At 48.4% G+C, this 18,797-nt stretch overlaps 1 protein-coding gene across 2 annotated transcripts in view; it reads right to left on the reverse strand.

Annotated features, from left to right (window-relative positions):
• The window catches only part of UBASH3B (ubiquitin associated and SH3 domain containing B), a 140,063-nt gene that overhangs the window by 19,150 nt on the left and 102,116 nt on the right, over nt 1-18,797 (reverse strand). The window contains exons 2-6 of one of the 2 annotated variants that reach the window (XM_061202458.1): nt 11,846-11,899; nt 10,900-11,086; nt 9,346-9,544; nt 5,893-6,062; nt 626-834 (exon numbers count right to left, since the gene is read on the reverse strand). In XM_061202458.1, coding sequence (XP_061058441.1) covers nt 626-834; nt 5,893-6,062; nt 9,346-9,544; nt 10,900-11,086; nt 11,846-11,899 — 819 coding nt within the window. Of the gene's footprint in view, nt 1-625; nt 835-5,892; nt 6,063-9,345; nt 9,545-10,899; nt 11,087-11,841; nt 11,900-18,797 lie in introns of both variants that reach the window. The other variant, XM_061202459.1, reaches the window with a different exon arrangement.

Genomic DNA, 18,797 nt, shown 5'->3' on the forward strand with positions numbered 1-18,797 from the left:
GAACACTATCACTCTACAGAAAACTTGGGTGGGGAAGGGACCTCTTGCCTTTCTAAGGCTCTGGCAGTTGCCCATTGCCACAGAAATGGTCTCTGTCATCTAGGCATTCACATGCCAAGTCTCAGGACTTGCTCAAGGTCACGTCACGGTGAGGGGCAGTTAGGTTTCCTGACCCTTGCAAATCCCTTCACTACTGGTCTGGCTGGCATAGTGGGAATCTGTCCTGCTTCTCTGGGGAGTCAGACCCCTCTGTGCAATGACCCAAGAAAGAGTGGACAGAAGCCCCAAAGCCATAAAGACTCAGTGCTGGGATGACCCACACTGAGGCCAGAAGAGATGGTCGCCCAAGCAGCCTCAGTTTAGTCTCCAGTCAGGAACTCAGACAGATGTTACATCCAATGGGGCAGGCAGAGTGAAGCAGGGCAAGCCATCTCCCATTTTTCTCATGCCCCAGCTCAGCCCTTCCCTGAAAGTCTGGAACCAATAGGGCTTTCTTCCCCCTCGGACTTCATTTACTGGCACTGCTGCCCTGCCTGTCCAGGATCAAGTCCGTTTCCCTGCCACCTCCTCAAAGTCCACAATGTTCTTTGAAAAGCAGCAGGCAAAGAACTTAGCATCTGCTTACCCATGAAATATCCAGGTGCTGCACTCGTCAGCCTTGGTGATGTAGTTCTCAGGCAGGAGTCCGGAGCAGCCTGTGGTTAGGGACGTGCCGTAGATCCAGCCCTCGCTGGTGCTGGTCTGCTCCATGGGCGACATGAAGATGAAGTCCCCAGGGACCAGCTCCAGCTCATCGTCGTTCTGCGGGGTGTAGGGGTAGATCACCTGTAACGTCTGAAAAAGGAGGAGAGGGATGCGTGAGGCCCACATCTGACCCGTTCTTCTGAGAGCCTCCAGGGCCGGTCTGTGTGCTCTGCTCTAACAGGGCACACGTCCAGAAGCTGACATTGACAGGTGCCCCTGGGGTCTGCAGGCTCTGAGGAGATCTGGATTCAGATCAGAAGGCGTTTCTTCTCTTTTCAGGGTACTGTGAGTATGTGCTGGTGCTCCTGGCTGTTTCCAGACTTTCCTTCAGGCATGTCTTTGCTTCAAAAGATACGGTTTTTAGAAATTCATCTGTAAACCTGTAGGCTCTCCAGTAAACTTCTATACAAACGGGGTTGGACCTAGTTTTCTCTGCTCCGTCTGCCGGGGTAGGTGCCATAATAGACCCTGGAAATGCAACTCATGGGAAGGGAGTCTTCCATGCAGATGTCACTGATGCCTAGATGGAGGGACTCCCCTAGGAAGGCTTTGGGAATGAAGTGTTCTCCTTTCCATGTAACTCAGTGGCTTAAACAAGACATGGTCCCTGCCTTCAAGAAGCTTTCTTTAGGGCCTCCCTGGTGGCGCAGTGGTTAAGAATCCTCCTGCCAATGCAGGGGGCACGGGTTCGAGCCCTGGTCCAGGAAGATCCCACATGCTGCGGAGCAACTAAGCCCGTGCGCCACAACTACTGAGCCCACGTGCCACAATTACTGAAGCCTGTGCGCCTACAGCCCGTGTTCTGCAAGAGAAGCCACCGCAATGAGAAGCCTGTGCACCGCAACGAAGACCCAACGCAGGGAAAAATAAAATAAATAAAATAAATAAATTAAAAAAAAAAAAAAAGCTTTCTTTAAACCTCCATTTTTAACAAAGGCCTGGAAAGAAAAATATCTTTCATAGCCATCAGTGTGTCATGTCTGTAACCAGCTTTTGTCAGTGAACAGTTGGAGACCACGTGTTCCTTCTTTGGGCTCAGAAAAAGCCCCCAGGGCCAACCTCAGGCTACACCACTTGGCTGATTTATTCCACTTTTTGCCTCCTTTTCTGGTATATAGAAACATCACAGGCATAGGCATGAAGATACTTTGGAAAACATTTATTTTACTACATTTTTGTTAACAGCAGGAGACCTCAATAGTAAGGAAAATATTTTCTGCGTTTCACAAGGGCTAAGAGGGGCTGTTTTATCAGCTTTTCCTTTGATCTTGAAGCTACTAGTGGCAGGCAAAATATTCTGGTTCCCACGTACAGGTTTTTAACTTTGGCCTCTGTTTTCTCATCTGTCAAATGATACCTGGACTGTAAAAGTTAAATGAGACAACCTAAGAAAACTCCTGAGGACTCTGGTACACAGGAGGAGCATAATTATTTCTATTGACCCATGATGGCTGGCTTTCAAGGGGTTATCTTTCCGTCCAGCTGATGCTGACCCCTGAATCCTGTGCTGGGTAGGCTTGTGAGCTAATCAGCTCACTGGGGTCAAGCTGATACATCAGAGCATGTCATAAAGAATTTCTTTCTGGAAGTTGCTAATGAGAGGAGCCAGTAAAAATATGATTTTTTCCCCCAGAGAATGAACATGATAATGCACAGAACTTGACTACCTGCTCCACTGGATTTCTGATGTCCCCTTCAGCTCTAGATCTTCTTCCATCCCATCGCCTTCCCACTCCTCTGCCACATACTCACTCAAACCATGTTTCCACACTAACCAGGAAGGTTTTATTTTGCTGGGTTGTTAAAACAGCTTAAAGAAAAAAAATATTCACAAGGAATCTCTTAAATCTATAGGCTAGGTATGTGTTGAGACAACAAAAGGAACATTCCTGTCCCTGGAACAGGGTGGAGAGAGGCACCAAGTCACGGGGAACAAGTCTAAACTCAACTCAGGTTCCTCAGACACTCAAGGGCAGCATGGTCCTGGCTAATGATGCCTTTGACTCAGCAGAAGTGTCTTTTCTTTGAGAACCTCAAAAATGACTTGGGAGAAGAACTCATTCCTCCTTTCACTTGGGGGCGCTGGGGTAAGTATTCTAGCTCTAGGCGATCTCCAGGGAGATGGAGGCACAGAAAGGAGCAGAGGGGACATTGTGTCCTAGGCAGAGAGTAGTTGGACAATAAGGAGCTTTGATTTATCGAATAATCAATAAAAAAAAAATCAAGGTATTGCAGCAAATCTCAAATTATAACCGGTGCCCAGGTCCCCATAGCCCTTTCCCACTTAACAAAAGCACGTGCAAAAGTCAGCCCAAGTTTGGGAGATCTCAGCTCACATGCCTAGTTTTGTCCTATGTGATACTCTTTTATGTTTAGCATCTACTTGTAAGCACTCTTGAGTCTGTCTCAAGTATGTTTTCCCTCCCTTCCTACTTGGGGACTAAGCTCAAAGTTTGCTGACTGACATCTTGGGAAGGGCAGGTACAGCCCCATGTGATGACAGGAACTGACCCTCTTTGCCTTTGAAGCCCTTTTTACTCTCAGTAACAATAACAGCTGTGGCAATTTTGTCGTTGTCACTATGCCCACTCTGTGCTGGCTCTTATGGTAGGACCTTTCCACATGTCCTCTAGTTCATGCGACAGTCCAGCAAAATATCGTTGGCATTCTACACACGAGAGAACTAAGGACTGGATTATTTTCTAGAAGTTGTAGAAGCAAATCTAACCACCGCTAAAGTGAGGGAGCCAGGATTTGAAGCCGTGTGTGCCCAACTCCAAAATTTATGCTTTTTCTGTCCTTCCTCTAGATTTCTAGTGCTTGACACATAAAACTGGCATGGCACACTGGGATCACTAACGTGGAAGAGATGGTGTGAAGTACAAGCAAGCATTTGCAAGCCCACATCAAGTGAGCATCTGAACAGCAGAGGGGTGAGACCCCAGAGGGTTCCGAAGCATCACTTGCTGAATGTCCTTGCCTAAACCACTGGCCTTCTCCGGACATCTGTCACCTCACTGGATCAGTTAATCAATCCTGCCTCCTGGGCACAGGAGGAGGAGGAAGGCAAGTAGAGGTTTACATATGCAGGAGGGCACAGCTAAAGCCAAATGACCTCAGACGGAGAGCTTTATCAGGAGGAACAGTAATAAATGAGCTTTTACAAATAAGAGATAAAAAGAGGCCATGTTATTTTTAGAAAATAATTCACGTGGGTGCTAGCTGCCTCTTTCCCTCCATGCCAGTTGAGCAGAATGTGGGTCAGGCAGAAAAGCAATTACCCTCTGAGTTAACTGGAGGGCAGTGTTGATTAGAAGATATCCCTTGGAAAATTCCTTCGCTACCTTCCTTCTCTTAGAAAGGTGACTTCTCATGGTCCATTGGCATGCCACCCTTGACTTCTTTTTCTCTGCCCTCGGAAGGAATCCAATCCAGCCACACCTCTCTTGTTCTATTTAGGGCTCATGCTAAGCAAGTCCAGGAGATGTCAGAATTCTGAAGTAAGATTAAGCCCAGTCTCCTTGCTGTGTCTTTACAGAAACTTGCATCAAATGACTTGGAAGGAGGACATGACATTCCCATCAGCAGAGCCAGACAAATCTGCACGTCCCTGACACTCTCGGGCCCCGCGCCCAGTCCTGGACCTTTGTCACGGGTTGGCTCTTCCAAACACTTCCAAAACAATGATGAGGTCGCCTGGCCTAGACCCTGAATTTCTAACTCTTTTTCATATTTTTTTAAAAAACATCTAAAACAGATGTTAAAAGGCTATGTAAACTAACAAAATATCAGTTCTTTTGCTGCTGAAAAACTAGGAAACAATTTATACGTATGTTTCGTAAATGTAGTTAAACTGGATGACAATTTTTGCAAACTCTGTGGTCTTTTTTAAGATGGGCTGCCCGTCTTTATTGGTCAGAACCCCTGGCTTCTGGCTTCAGTTCTGGTCCTAAATTGTTCTTTAGCTTTGGACCAGCCACTGAATGCCTATGTCTCAGCTTCTCCTTCAGGAAAAAAAGGACAATAAGACTCTTCAGAGATGGCACATGCTTGTCCTGGAAAGCAATGTCAATTCCTTCAAAAGAAGGATGCCAGGACCATGCCAATCTTTCTGCCTGTCCTGGAATTCAGTTGTCCCTCTCAGGTCTCCCATGTGATGCACACAAACTCTCACAATATGTAGTCTGTGCTTTCATTTCATGTGTCTGTTCTCTCTTCCCTGCTAGACTCAAATGCGTTGAGGATAGGACCACATTTTAAAATTCTAGGGAATTCCCTGGTGGTGCAGCAATTAAGAATCCGCCTGCCAATGCAGGGGACATGGGTTCGAGCCCTGGTCCGGGAAGATCCCACATGCTGCAGAGCAACTAAGCTTGTGTGCCACAACTACTGAGCCTGTGCTCTACAGCCCGTGAGCCAAAACTACTGAGCCCACACACCACAACTACTGAAGCCCGCGCGCTCTAGGGCCTGTGTGCCGCAACTACTGAGCCTGTGTGCTGCAACTACTGAAGCCTGCATGCTGCAACAAGAGAAGCCACCGCAATGAGAAGCCCGCGCACCGCAATGAAGAGTAGACCCTGCTCGCCGCAACTAGAGAAAGTCCACGTGCAGCAACGAAGACCCAACAAAGCCAAAAATAAAATAAAAAATAAAAAATAAATAAATAAAATAAAATTTTAGTATGTTCCATGGTAACTTGCATGCCATAGATACTCAGCAAATATCCATTAGCTATGTGTTCAGGGTTTGTTTGGGGTTTTTTTTTGTATTTAGGTGTTCTCCTCACCTAAGATCAGGATGGTGTCTTCTACCTGTTAATACTGTGAACTGATAGAATATTTAAAAATTTATCAACATGCTTTTCAATCTATTCTCCCATTTCATTTCTATATCATTCCAGTAAGGTTGGCAGGGCAGACAGAACAATGGGGATATTACACAGCTCAGCCACTTGGGACCCAGAGACAAGAGATGCAAGCTCAAAGCTGCCCAGTGAGCTGGCCAGTGCTTGGATGAAATTCCAGGCCAGATGACTCCTGGGCATTACTTCCCTTTGGTGTCCATCTCCCCACAGCAGCAAGTGCCACTGGTGCTGATGGCACCCCGGCACCCCTGGCAGAGTCAGGAGCCCCAGTGAGACGTTACCTCGTGGTTAGCAAATCGGATATCCCGGGAGAATATGGTAGCCACCCAGTCGCACCCGAGTTTGACATCAATGTTCTGGGCGAGTTTCTCTAGGGTGGGCAGGTGGCTGGCTTGGAAGTGGTAAGCCAGGGTCACGTGCAGCTGCTTCTTATGAGGCTCCACGTGCACTTCTGGAAGAAGGAAGGAAAGAGGCAGCTGTTGCATCTCGATGGTGAAGACAAGGAAAAACACAGAACGGTGCCCTGATAAATCTGTTTCCCAAATAGCAGAGGACAGAGTCCCTCGGTCAGACAAAACCTGTTTCTCTCCTTCACAGCAGCGGAATAAGAGCAGGGCGGGGGGTAAAAACCCACAGTCCGAGAGAGAAAGAGCCACACGTCTGGCTTTTCTGGACCAGCTGAGAGACAATCATTTTGATTGGCGGCTGCTCACAACAAATCCAGATGAGTGTCACTGGCCCCACCATTCAGATGAGGAAACTGAGACCTAAAGGGATGAGCTAATTTATGTGGAAATAAGGAGCAAATTCTGTCATCATGGGACTCCCAAGGTTATCTTGCCTTCGTTTTGAAATCAAGCCTCTTAGCTTCTGGGTGGCTCTGATGGAGAAATGAGGGGAAAAGATGGATTATTTTCAAAGTTTAAAACAGGGTTTCTCAACATCATTTTGGACCAGATAATTCTTTGTTATGGGGGCTGTCCTGTGCATTACTGGGTGTTTAGCTGCAACCCTGGCCCCTACCCACTAGATGCCAGCAGCAACCCCCAAGTTGTAACAACCAAAAATGACTCCAGACCTTGCCAAATGACCTCTGGGGGGAGATGGAGCAAAAATCACTCCGATTGAAAACCACAGGTTTAAAGTATGCAGACTATTATTCTAAGACACCCTAAAAAGCAAAACAAAAGAAACCAGCCTACCTACACAAGGCAAGAGCTTTTGTCTTTTGTCCGTCTTTCAGTGAGGGAGATTCATCTACTGTCCAAGCTCAAACACCAAAGAAGATGCAACTAGAGGGAATTTAGGGAATTCCAGAAATTAAGGGGCTTGCTCAAGTCGCACAGAGGTAGAAGAATTGTAGAAGTTGGGGCTGTGGTTTTGAGTACTTTTTCTGTTATACTGCATGCGTTTCTTCGGTGTAAGCCCCCCGAGGCGAGGGCTCTGTGTCCTGTTCATGGATTATAACCCCACCACCCCCCAACCCGTGCTCAGCACCCCACGGGCTTTCAGTGTTTGTTAAATGAATGAAGACACACGAATGAATCTCCTTAAACCATCAAGGATGGAGGATGACACTTCATCTACTCGCTGACGGAATCTGGGTCTGCCACACCTCTGAATACCATGACACAAGTTCTAGGGCAAAGACCTGATGGCCCGCTTTCCACACCGGGCCACCCAGTTCTCCGAGTCACCAGCAGGGGGCCACACCAGGGCCGAGAAGCCCGCCAAGCCCACCGGTTCTTGCAGAGAGGACTCAGATGGCTGGGGAGGAACTGGCTCGCCCGGCAAGGGCCCGCCTGCCTGTCCCTCGATACGCGCTTTATGAACTGGCCGCGTCCTGGCTGAGACCTGCTTTACTCACTTGTGAATGATTTGGGTTTTGTGGCTACAACATTAGATTTGGTTCTTGTGGGAGTTTTAGTGGTTTTGACAATAGCTACTGTGGGATGAAAAGAGCCATTTCCCTGAGGTGGAGGGATGGGAACAGGAAATAATCTGCCTATGAGGCCATGTCTCTGAAATTTTATGCTCCTGTGAAGGGGGCAGGCTCCACCGAAGTCAGAGAGCAGAGACGAGTCCCTGGGGATGAAGGGGTGGAGGTGGGGCGTCTAGGGAGACCAGGCTCCCAATGCACAGAGGTGACCTAAGGGCCCGGGTTCCTCTGAGCGTAGAGACCTCTCTGGGATCCTGTTCAGTGATGCTGGGCCCTCACCACACTCTTCCTAGAGCCCTGAGCCCTATTTGGGGGTTTTCTGGTAGAAAACGCCACTGAGAAAAAGGCCCCGAGCTGGTGATGAAAAGAGCAGAGTGGGACACAGGCAGGTGAGGTAGAGGCCAAAGGTCAGGAGCCCAGGGAGCAAAGGGCGGGGCTGGCCAGCTGGGGCCTCTGCCAGCACTGCGTTCAACACTCAGGACCTGGGTGCGCAGCTCACGCCCTCCGCTCTGGTCAGGGCGATGCCCCACTGGCCCCAGCACCCTGCTCCCTCCTGCCTGCGCTCATGCCGCCTGTCCTCCTGCGGGGCCCTATTCCCATCCGATGGATCAACGTCTTCCCGGGGTGACTGTCCTTTCTTCTGTGAAGGGGGCCCCACTCCATCATCCCATGGCGGGATGATGGCCTCTCTTCTCACAGCTCTTATGACACGGTGCCTGGAGAAACCACCTCTTCTTCCCTGTTGCATTCCTCATGGATAAACACACAGTTGGTGCCCAATAAATACCTGCTGATTGTGATTTCATTCTAAAGGGACCAGAAAGACTCCCCCACCCATTGTCTGTCTGTCCCACGGCAGGCGAGGCCCTTGCGGAGCTTAGGGAGCTGTCTGCACCTGCAGTCACACAGGAAGGCTTTGCAAACCTCTGCCTCCTGTCCCGTCTCTCCGCCGCTGGCCTTTAAGTCAGCACACATCCTGAGCGTCCCTCCAAACTGATTCCTTTGACGGTAAACCTCAGTTGTTAGCTTGAACTGAGACCTCCCATGCAAAGAGCAGGTGACATTGTAAAGGGGCAGATAGGGGCCCTTTTGAGGCTTAGGGGCCTGTCTACTGGGCTTCAGAAAGTCGAAAGGTGTTGGCTCAGTGGATTTGATTATTACTGGATGCCAAGTGGTTCCACTCTACTCTCTGTGCTGTGGACCCCCTGAGCAAAGACCTCGGTCCACACGGAGGGGATGGGTAGACCCAGATTAACACCTGCCTGGGATGGGGGTTTGGAGGAGGAAAAGAAGGTTCCTTGGGAATTCCCTGGTGGTCCAGTGGTTAGGACTCCGCGCTTTCACTGCCGAGGGCCCAGGGTTCGATCCCTGGTCGGGGAACTAAGATCCTGCAAGCCAGGCAGAGTGGCCAAAAAAAAACAAAAAACAAAAAACACACACACACACAGAAAAGTTCCTTATTTCTGAACAGGGAGGAGATGGTGGGGCTGCAAAGGAACACATTTATATTTCAATGGGAACAGTCATTTATATACCTTCAATGTGGGTGTCAGGGAGTAGGCACTGGACCTGCTCTCAAGGAGGTTAGCAGAACTGTAGCTGAATATTTTTTAAAGGGGCAAGAGGTGTGGGGTCCTGCAGGAAACGGCTGTGTTCTTGGGCATGTTCTGCCCATTCCTGCAGGACCCTCTACCTCCCGACTCCACCCTCCTCCTCCACAATCATTTCCTGTCCCTTTCCTTCCCGACTTTCCAATTCCCAGGGCCCGGGGCAGGCCTGGCAGCCGGCAGCTCACCGGTTTTGGAGGCAGCCTCCGCAGCAAAGTCGGCGGCAAACTTCTTGAGGACCTCTGCGCTGTCTTCCTTCACGAAGAGGCCGATGAAGTTGGAGGAGGTATAGAGCTCCAGGGGCAGCGGGGCTGAGAACTTACATTTCCAGCGACTGACGGTGGTCTGCAGGGCTTCCCCCAGGGCGTCCACCTTGCTGTCCTCACACTGGCAGGGAAACAAGAGGCTTCGTTCAGAGACAAGGGGAGATGTCTGCCGCTACTTAGCTTTGGCATCCTCTGCCCAGAGCTGGAGGCTGCTAAGTGAACCATCATTCCTGTCTGTGAGCAGGGAGAAGACCTGCAGCCTCCCAATTATCTGGAAACGGATTATCCAACCGGTCAATTAAACTGGGGCGATGGACAACCTCTCCCCTCCCTCTCTCCCTGCTCCGATGTGCTCCTCTGAGCCCCGCCAGAATGTAGTAGGGTTGGTCCAGCAGAAAGCAAGCATGAGGGACATGCCAAGAGAGTGTACAGCACCCCACGATAAGTTGTTGTGTGTTTTCTACAGTTTTGCATCGTTTGTGCCTTTTCTATTCCACTTACATGATCCAAAGTTGACTCTATCTCCACCCCCATGATACTTGGGAAGAATGAGGCTCCAAGAGCTGCAATATCCTCCCCCTCCCCCCACCTCCCCAGAGCACTAGAAGAAAGAATGGGAGTGTCTAAAACTCTGAATGCTTTTGAGAAAGATCCTGGATGACTAAGAGGACATGATCATCATTTTAATTTTCAGCATGAATGGTAAAAGAGAAGGTGTTAGGAACATATTTTCACCTATAAAAGGTGGAGGTGGGGGAGAATATGAATGAGATTCTGGAAAAACAACCCCCAATATTAGAAAAACATATTGTCTTAAAATGCTACCATTCTGCTTCATTGTGACTATAGCTGGACGCATCAATTCTTCTCCATCTCTGCAGAGAACCAAAGTAGATGAAATATGTTTACATTTATTGGAACGAGAGGGATTTGATTCAGTCTCTGCATAAGCTTCATGACAGCTAGAATTATGGGCTAGGTAACTACGGCAGGGGAAACGTATCCTAGCCATCTCTAGAAAGATCTAGCACGGCAAAACCTGCGGATGGTGTGCAGGAGGCTAAAGTCGCTCCCCCCATCTGTAGACTACGTGTTTCATCCCCAGCTCTCTAATGTCTGCTCCTTCCTCGTGAGAGGGGAGGGAGATGACAGACAGGAGAAGCTAGGTTAGAGAATCCATTCCCCTTGTGGCTATCAGACCAGTGTGTCACCCAGTGGGTCAGGCTTGTCCCCTGGGTCCTGAGGAGCACATGGTCATCACGATGCTACACCAGACCCGGGGTGCTCCGAGGCCTCGGCAGGTGTTAGAAAGAGGACCAGGGTGAGCAGCCGTGGACCTCACTGATTCCTCAAAGGCTCGCCCAACTCTGGAGCCCGTGACTGTTTCTGCCCACATCCTGAGAGGCTCCCAGCTTTGACTCCAATCCCCGGGGCTGGAGGGATGCAGGCGCCCCGGGGTGGGGGGCTGCGGCTCACCATGAAGAACTGGCAGAGGGTGATGTGAGGGAAGATGTTGTGCGCCTTGTTCTTGCCGCAGATCTGCTTCGACTGCTGCCAGAAGTCGGAAAGCTTCTGCGCTAAGGGGCCGGTGGGGCGGAGGTAGAGGACGTACTCCCGGGGCAGGGGGTCGTCCAGGAAGGGGTCGCCGACGTGGGAGAACAACCTGCCAGAGAGAGGGGGGCCGAGCACGCCTCACTTGAGAACCATGGAAGCAAAGGGAGAACTGACATCAAGGTCCATCTTGGGCAGCCTCCACCCCGCCAAGCACCACGAGCGGGAGGGTTTTCAGTTTTGTACTTTAAAAATCCATCCCTCGAAGCTCACACTTTGTAACCAACCCTCAGATGCACCAACTTCTCTACTCCTGTCTGTCCTATCGCATGGGCATCCCACGACTCCCTAAAAACTCCTACGGCCGCTCTCCAGGAAGCGTTTCAGATCAACGCCAAATCCTTTCCCAGGCCACCAGTACTGTTCCAGCCCGGCCTGCCCCTCCAGCTCCGTCTATGATTAAACGCATGTGCCTCCAGAGATGAGGGAAGCTTGGAGGGTCACCTTGTGGGGTCGGCCCTGGGGAGCAATATCCTGGAAGGTAAGTAAGTAGTATATTTCTAAATCCATTTGCCCAATATCTAGGATGGATCTTTAAGTGCGTGGAGGAGGGGGCGGATATCATGACAGAGGCTCTCTGTCTTGGAAATGCTCTGAATTTCTTTCGACAGCTCTGAGGAGAGCACACTCTGGGGCCGGGACAGAGGAGGCAAATGGCTTGATACACAGGCTTGTCACGTGGTCTTTTGGCTCCTCCCCCTCCCCCTGCCCCCAAAGGGTCCATTGGAGACAGGCTGCACATCCCTGCTCATCCACATACACTTAGAGTTAATTACATGCTATTTTCTCAATTTATTTATTTCATACCAACCAGTCACATGCTGCCTGAACACTTCTTCCTCCTGTGGATGCCAAGGCTTTTTGTCTGGAAGAAGAAATCAGATTTCTATTGTTAGTATTTTTAGCCTCCAATCAGCTTTTCGCACTGCAGCGGCAAGAGTTGGGTGTGAAGCAGGCACTGTTAAGCCTCCTCAAGGGTGTAGGGGAGACACCTGCAGCAGGGCATCCCCCCAGGGGTCACAGCAAGGCACAGGGACGTTAGGACTTGTGATTAATTTCCATGTAATTAGCATTAGATTTGCACACAGCCTAACAGCCCATGCCGTCTATTTTTAGCTGTTTCCACATTAGACTTTTATTTTTGCTTCCCTAAAGGTTGTCATGTCTTGCTTTTCCCTCCTTCCCTTTCACCCACTCACTCTTCCTGACCCAGATCCCCTACAGAGCGTTTTCTCATTCGCAGCCTCCCGGCAAAGTGTGCTAGAAAATGGTGCTTTTTTTTTTTTAATTTTTAAATTTAATTTAATTTATTTTTTATACAGCAGATTCTTATTAGTTATCTATTTTATACATATTAGTGTATACATGTCAATCCCAATCTCCCAATTCATCACCCCACCCCCACCCCCCGCCACTTTCTATTAAGGCCATTAAGACTTGAGGCTAAATGCCCACAAGGACAATTGGTCTGGTTTAAATCCAGTGCCTCCTCCCACTTTCCTCCAACTACCACCAGCAGCCTCAGACTGGATCCATCGTCTCCAACAATTTTACAGACATCTTTGGGAACGAGTAGCACTGGGTAAAAGGGGCTGGCTGGAGAAGGGCGGCTATCACTCCCACTGCAGGAGAAACACTCAAAGTTCTGTGCACGGTGGGGCAGGGTCACAGGGCGGCGCTGGCAGCGAGTCACAGCCCTGCACACGAGCATACAAGGAGAGCGCTTCTGAAACGTCAGCCAGGTCTCCAAAAGCCAGATAGCTCTGGGTTTCTATCCAGCTTTGCTACTTGTCCGTCCATTCAGGCATTCAAGTTTATGTTTGCTCAGTACATACCTACTGAATTGCTATGACTTTGTCAGCACTGTGCTAGGCTCTAGGAATACACTGAAAAACAAGACTTATACGGTCTCTGCCCTCATGGAGTTTTCATTTGAGCAGGCGTGAAAATGTCAACTGCACAAATAATTATTTAATTACACGGGTGGTCAATGCAATGAGGGCAGAGCACAGAGAACCCTAAGCACGTAGGATTGGGACACCTGATCTGGGCTGAGCCGAGGGGGAGGGCGGGGTGGGCTGGGTGTGAGGGGCTGTGGTGATGGATTCACCGAGTACCTCTCCTCTACAGTGAGGAGCCTTGAACAGTGCCTGACTCACTGGAGGCAATCAATAATTGGTTATTCCTGTCCCTTTATACTACCCCAATTCAGGGTCCTTGGGAGAGAGAAGAGAGGGCAGGAATTTCTAGTTTAAACTGATGCTCTTCCCAAGCATCCTTTTCCTGACTGGCTGCTGAACCCAACTCCTCCTGCCTTTTCCTGGTACCTCTCTGGAGCAATGAGAACCAATGATGCTGTGACAGTCACAGAGGGTCAGATTGGAAGGGACCTAAGACATCAACTGGGGCCCCAATTTCTTCACTTGACGCAGGGGGAAATTCAGGTAAAGGAAGTCAAGTCACGTGCTCAGGGCAGCCTGGCTACGGTGAGTGCTGAGTGGAGGGCAGATTCCAGCCTGATTCAAGGCCAGCCGCAGTTGCTCTTTTCCACAGTCCAAAGAGAATACCTTCTTTTCCCCCACGAAACTCTGAGCGCAAATACCAAATGATCAGAATAGAAAAATCTGCACAGCTAAGTAGAACGGCATTCTAGAAGACAAGCCTACTTACAGTAAGATGAGGTTATGATGAAGGAAGACACTCCTCAGAACCCCTTGGAAGAGAAGCTGGTGCCGAAAAAGCTTGAAACACAGGAAACCCCCTCCTTCCCACACCTGCATAAGGTGCTTAATTGTTGCCAAGATGCAAGCCCTGTTTCCCTTACCACTTACTAGACAATCAGAGGTCACCTGTTTTGCTTTTTTCAAATCCTCAAGCCGTGTACCCACAAAAGAACACAAAACATGGTCTTTTAGATGTTAGAATCTTTGAGGGATTAAGTTCGCCAAAAAAAGACCCATTGTTTCAAAAACAATTGGGAAAAGGAAAGCTCGCTTGGGGTACGATGTGCTATTTATATAAAGGATCCAATTTTTTTTTTCCTAGGCTCTTCTCCCAAAGAAATACATTTTATCTGAAGTTTAATTTATTTTTCCTTCAGCACTAGGAATGTCCTCTGGAAATGAAAGATCTCATTAAGTTATGGTCCCTGTAACTCAAAAGCCAAGTTTTGGAGAGGATTCAAAGATACAATTGAGAAAGATAATGAAAGGTTTGGGTGACAAGGCTGTGGTGAAAGGCTAAGGAAACACCAGTCCTTCTTTCTGAAGAAGACAAGTCTGAGAGGTCTTCAGTGTTATGGAAGGTTATCATATCTGTTGTAGCTTTCCTAGTGAGGGTCAGCCAAAGTAAAAGAAGCTTTGGCAATAGCACAAGGGGCTCAAGTTAGATTCCAGAAAGAACGTCCTGGCAGTAATGAGCTTTAAAGTGGCTTTTTGGTTTGGTTGGGTTTTGGGGAAGTTTCCAGAAAGTAGTTACCGATCTGAAACAGGTGTGTGATTCTCTAGGCAGGAGGCTGGAGGAGGAGTGATAGTGCTGCTTCCCTCGGGTCCTGAGCCAGAGGCTGAGCTCGGCTGCTCCTTCACCCACTGCCAGGCTGATGGTGGTTTGTGCTGAGTTTGTTCCCAGAACTCTGCCCACAAAACAGACTGAACACAGGCAGTGGCAGAACATCTCTCCACTCCATCCCACTGAGGAAAGCCTGTTGCTATAGAGTTGCCACCTCCATGGTCCACCGGTGGGGTAAATGCCAAGAACAGTGGGGTGTGGTGGGTAGACCCCAAACACCAGGCTGAGCTTGAACAGCTGCTACCCTCAGAGTGACTCAGAAGTCGGCAGAGCCCGCTGGGCAGATAAAGGGGAAATATCCCTTTAAACTCCAAGGAGAGTACTCCAGTCATTGGATCATAGCAGCCATTGAGTTGGGACTTTCATGGTAAGAATCAGAGGGACATGTGAACTACTGAGGTTCTGCTATTACATGAGAGCACAAATTTGACTTCGGACCCTGGTCCTAACCTTCCCAATTATGTCTAGGGTTCATTCTTAGCAGAGTATGGGAAAAAAAAAAAAAATGATGCAAACTCTAATGCCTGCTAATGATGGGGAAGAACAGCACAAAGCAGATAAAAGCAATGGCTCATCAAAAAACTCAGGCAAGCAGCTGTGAGGAAATTAGCCAGATGGGGAGGAACGAGTAGCACACACTGATAGCCTTGCTTCACTGCGGCTGCGAGGGCTGGGATTCCTGCCACTGTCTGCCCGCAGCTCAGTTGAATTTTGGGTCCGTGGTGGCTCTGGCCCCAGAACCATGGCTCTACCCAACCACCAGGGTCACAGTTTGTTGGAGGCAAAGCAGCATCCTTCCTTCCTCTCTCCCACCCTCCTTCCTTCCTACTTTCTTCCTTCCTTTCTCTTTATTTCCTTCTCCTCCCAAGGAACTCTTACCAGGAAACCAAATGTACCAATAAACCAAAAATAAAACCAAGAGTTTATTGGGTGTCGCTGTCTCAGCTAAAGTTTGACTGGTTGGAGCCCTTTCAGAGACCCTGGCCTCTGGTACCCTCGGCTGGATTCGGGCCTGATGAGTGGATTCGGGCTGGTCCCACGTCCGGGTCCAGCAGGATCCTCACTCCCTCTTCAAAACACAGGTTCTGAGCCAGACTGGAATTTCCTGCTTAATTGTCACCCAGGTTGACTTCCTCTGCAGCCACCCTGGTGCTCTGGGTTCCACTGGGGTCTCTGACGCTCTCGGTAGTTCAGGTCTTCTCAGCCGAGTACCAGCTGTGTGCTAGGCACTGTGTTATCACCAGCAAGCAAAGAAGAGGGAAGGACGGTCCTGGACCTCAAAGAGTTCAGAACGTAGATATACAAGCAGCTTCTTACAAGGCAATATGTTAATGGCCGTAAGAGATGGGCTGAGGGTGCTAGGGCTGCTCAGAATAGGGATGCTAACGCAGTAGGGGGGCATTTTGGGGGGCTGAGGTTCTCAAATTGTCCGCAAAGCTACCCTAGGTCAGGACACCATAGCAAACTCAGAGGTGCCATGGGAAATTGCTAATTTTGGAAGGAAACAAAGCCACCTTCATCATCTGTTGGGCATCCCATAAGCTACTAGTTCGAGGTAGTTACAGTTTCTTTTTTTTTAAACTTTCTACTTTATATTGGAGTATAGTTGATTAACAATGTTGTGATAGTTTCAGGTGTACAGCAAGGTGACTCAGTTATACATACACATGTGTCATTAGTAAGTAGTTGCAGTTCTTTAAGAATGAAATAAAAATATTATTTTTCTTTCAATTTTGTGTATTATTTTTTCACACGGTCCTTAAATTGTTAGGAGCGACTTATTGAGTTGTTTGGATCTAGCTACTAAATACACAGAACCATTAGGTATTTATGTTGGTCTACAAGCTCTATGTAAAAATTACTCAGACTCTAAGGGTGCTATGAACTGAGAAAGTTGGGAATCCGTCCGAGAAGAAACAATGATTGATCTGGATCTTTTTTTTTTTTTTTTTTTAATAAATTTATTTATTTGTTTGTTTCTGGCTGCGTTGGGTCTTTGTTGCTGCTTGCGGGCTTTCTCTAGTTGCGGCGAGCGGGGGCTACTCTTTGTTGCGGTGCGTGGGTTTCTCATTGCGGTGGCTTCTCTTGTTGTGGAGCATGGGCTCTAGGCACGCGGGCCTCAGTAGCTGTGGCTTGTGGGCTCTAGAGCACAGGCTCGGTAGTTGTGGCACACGGGCTTAGTTGCTCCGCGGCATGTGGGATCTTCCAGGACCAGGGCTCGAACCCATGTCTCCTGCATTGGCAGGTGGATTCTTAACCACTGCGCCACCAGGGAAGCCCCTGATCTGGATCTTAAAAGCAGAGTTAGAGCTGGCTAGAGAAATCCACAAGGAGAGAAGCGCATCTGAAGTGAAGACCACGTCAAGGGCTAATATACGAAGGTGAGAGGCAGCATTGTATGGGCGGGGAAGTTAGAATCTGGTGATACTAGAGCAAAAACGGCAAGGCTTGAAGAAGGTAAAGATGAAGCTGGAAAGGGGACAGCTCACAAAGGTCCTTGTGCTATTTTAGAGCTTGGACCCGATTGTTTTATGCAGCGGGGAACAATGAAGGCATGATCAGATTTGCATGTGAGGGTCAGATTTAAGGGAGATAAACTGTATGCTGGAGACTATTTAAAAGACCTTGACAATCCATCAGAAGAGGGACACTGAGTCTTGAACTATAATGAGGATGGGGATGTTGAGAAAGATGTTTGGGTTGTTGATGGAATGAAGCTTGGAGACGGGTTAGCAATTGTAGCTTGAAGGCCTGTGTGGATGGCGCAGACACCCCTGAGTGAGAACGCAGGGTAGAAACAAGTTTGGGCTGCGGTGCTAATGGGCAATGAGTTCAGTTATGTCCCCTGGAGAACCTGGGGGTCTGGACTAACCACATCTAGACCAAGTATCATTAACAGACTCCGGGTCTGGTTTAGGGTACCATATCCCAAAAGCTTTCTCTGTTAGCTTGACTATGATTCCTTGTCTCTGTCTGGAAGCCAGACACTTCTTTTAGGCTACCCACTGAATTCCTATTTCCTGCCTAAGGAATACCTTCAGCTCCAAACTTGTTCAATACTGAGGTCATTAAATACTCAAGCCATCCTTGGCTTAAGCAGACAGGTTACCCAGACCCCCAGGTTCTCCAGGCTGACTCATCTCTCACTCATAGAGGGGAGTTAATCCCTTACTTTATTGCACTTGACAAAACTCAAATATCTGACACCTGTAGTGAAAAACAACAGGCAGCATATATACTAATGTAAATAGTAATATATTTCCTCAAAATAGTAAGACCTTGATTCAATTAAGTAGAAAATGAATTTGTTGAACTTTCCAGTTACTCGAAGTTGTTCGGTCCTTGGCTTTGGTTTGCTGGTAGATGCATGCTCATGGCCCTGGCATCCCATCTGCTCTGTGCATTGGTTCTCTGTGACTAAGGACTTATTTGTGCAGGAAAAGAGACAAGGGGTCAAGTAGGTAATCCTCCAAGTGGGTAATCCTCCAAGTGGGTAAAGCTCCCTGTGCAACCAAAGTTAAATTATATCTTTCTTTTGTGTAGCTAAGACAATCTCAACTTTTAGAAACATTTGAAGCTAATATAGGATTTTTTAAAAATGTTCTCAACATCCAGGATACCAATTGTTAAATTTGCGACATCTAATACTGTGAATTCAATTAAAAGATGACCTAATTAATCAGATATCTCATTCTTTTTCCAGGATCTGCACTAGACCGGGCAAACAGATAGAATCCAACTTCTATTTTTCTTGGTTGAAGAGTCTAGTCATATAAAGAGGCCACTGGTGCCACTAAGCCAAATTGAGGAATTCTTTTAGGGTGTATCTGCAAAGCAGACGGTGCTTTGTAAGGTGGTTTTAGGTGGAAATACAGAGGCTTTTATTGTGCTCCATGAAGAGTTACCTGCTCAGTGCCAGCTTCTTTTTTAAAAATAATTAATTAATTAATTTATTTATTTATTTTTGCTGCTGCACGTGGGCTTTCTCTAGTTGCGGTGAGTGGGGGCTACTCATTGCAGTGCGCGGGCTTCTCATTGCGGTGGCTTCTCTTTTGCGGAGCAGGGGCTCTAGGCACGCGGGCTTCAGTAGTTGTGGCACGTGGGCTCAGTAGTTGTGGCGCACGGGCTTAGTTGCTCCGCGGCATGTGGGATCTTCCTGGACCAGGGCTCAAACCTGTGTCCCCTGCATTGGCAGA

This window comes from Eubalaena glacialis, chromosome 10, assembly GCF_028564815.1.
Source record: "Eubalaena glacialis isolate mEubGla1 chromosome 10, mEubGla1.1.hap2.+ XY, whole genome shotgun sequence".
Taxonomy (NCBI): domain Eukaryota; kingdom Metazoa; phylum Chordata; class Mammalia; order Artiodactyla; family Balaenidae; genus Eubalaena; species Eubalaena glacialis.